Source organism: Pteropus alecto, unplaced genomic scaffold (assembly GCF_000325575.1).
Source record: "Pteropus alecto unplaced genomic scaffold, ASM32557v1 scaffold134, whole genome shotgun sequence".
Lineage (NCBI taxonomy): Eukaryota > Metazoa > Chordata > Mammalia > Chiroptera > Pteropodidae > Pteropus > Pteropus alecto.
In genome coordinates, this window is record NW_006436283.1 from 5,458,998 (window position 1) to 5,460,893 (window position 1,896).

Consider the following 1,896-nt stretch of genomic DNA (forward strand, 5'->3'; position numbering starts at 1 on the left):
TCCCAGCTTTTTTCCTGCGGAAGCCCCCAGCCCCCTGCTAAACCGAGTCCGCCCATCCTACTGCTCATCCATTATCTGCTTCAAGCTCCCCAGCCCCGGCCTCCGGACTCCTTACCTGTCCTTGTCCTTGACTCTCCCCTCCCGCCCAGTTCTACGTACTTTACCTGTCTCTTGTCCCTCGAGCCTCATGCTCCTGGAGTCTGAGTCTGGGGTCACCTTGTGGCTTTTTCCGGGAGTCCTTAAAGCTTCCTCTCAGCATCACCAGCTCTCGAAGCGTCGTTTGCCCTGTGGTTCTTCCAGCCGTACTGAGCCGGTCAGTGCAGAGAGGTGGGGAGGAGGGAGGCTGTGGAAGGGAAGGGTAGGGTGGGGCTGAGCCTCACCGGACGGAGTCTACACTGCAGATGTGGTCTGGAGCGAACCAGGATTCCCAAGGGTGCAGAGAAGAGTGGGTGTCAGACTGGGAGGGAGATACCGGGGAGGGGGCAGGGCGGGGGCTCTGGATGGACCGCCTCCTGCTCCAGGGCACTCTGGGGGTTGGCTCGGGCTCAGCCAGGGCAGTCACACCCTGAGGGGAGGACTTTGGGGGAAAAGCAGAAGGATTTGGGGAGCTGACTCTACTAGCATCAAAGAGAGGAGGGCAGGTCTGCAGGGGTGGGGGTTGGGGGTGGGGCAAAGCAGTGCCTGGAGGGAGAGGCGAGGCCACCACGAGAGGAGCCCTCACCCGGAGAGGTTTTGTGGGCCAGGTTTGAAGGAGTCAGTCCTGCCGCAGCTGCAGGAGGTGGGACCAGGACGAGGCTACTACTGGAGGGCTGCTGGCCTGGAAGGGTGGCAGGAAGCTGTGCGCGGTGGCGACAGTGACCACTGAGAGAAGCCTGAGCAGGCTGCCAGCAGCACTGGGAAACCAAGACCCGTGGCATCTTGCAAGCTGTTGTTTGTCTGGCCCTGGTGAAATGGACTAGCCCCCAAGGAAGATAAGTCTCTGGCAAATAAACATCAGCCAATGCGTGAACATTCTGGAGAGGCTGGATCTGCGCCCGGCCGGCTGTCCCCACAGTGGGAAGAGTGACCAGTGCGGCCCACGGTGGATTCCCCGGGACAGTGTGTGGACTGACTCGGAGAGCTGATGCCCAGCCTGGAATCGCTTCCCACACCCGCCCTCCGGGAACGTGGCAGCCTGGCTTCCGGGCTTCCTCAATGGGATCCCACATCTGGGGCTGGAGCTACCTTGACCCGCTCACCCAGCCCCACCTTCAGAGCCAAAGCTGGGCCATCCCAGAGGCCTTGCTGCCCCCTGGGGGCGTGTCCTGACCCTGCCTTTGGCCAGGTCCCCTGCATGACACAGTGGGGACCAGAGTAGAAACTACCCACTCAGGTCCCCAGGCAGAGTACAAATAGCACAAGGCTGTGGGGGAGCAAGGGTCTAGCTCTCCGGTTGAGTTGGAAAGGCCAGCTGTGTGTGAGGGGCTCCAACATTTCCTGAGCACCAACCCCGTCCCCTACACTTGTCACCCGCACGGTAGCCCCATGAGCTAACTCCGGTCCCCTCCGTTTCACGCAAGGCGGCACCAGAGCTTGTAGAAGCTCAGTGACCATGCTAAAGCCACAGGACTGGTATGTGGCAGCTGGCATTTGAATTCAGGTCTGTCCCTCCCCCAGAGCTGCTCACTGTCACTCCCTCACACAACCTTCTCTGGAAGAACAGGAAGAACAGGAATTCAGGCAGGGGGAGGCCACTGTGAGCTCAGGCTTTATGGAGGAGGGGGGCGTGGATCAGACAGGCTGCAAGCACTCGATGCGGAAGCAAAGCGCGATCCATCAGGGGGTGGGGGAGGACGGCGTGATGGAGGGCGCCGAGGCAGGAAAGCAGATGTTAGCCCCGTGGGACAGCCTGGCTTC

At 61.2% G+C, this 1,896-nt stretch overlaps 1 protein-coding gene across 1 annotated transcript in view; it reads right to left on the reverse strand.

Annotated features, from left to right (window-relative positions):
* The window catches only part of GPR142 (G protein-coupled receptor 142), a 2,708-nt gene extending 2,449 nt beyond the window's left edge, over nucleotides 1-259 (reverse strand). The window contains 2 exon segments of the mRNA XM_015589638.2: nucleotides 165-216; nucleotides 218-259. Of these exon segments, the coding sequence (XP_015445124.2) occupies nucleotides 165-216; nucleotides 218-259 (94 nt within the window).
* Nucleotides 260-1,896: the final 1,637 nt, after the last annotated feature.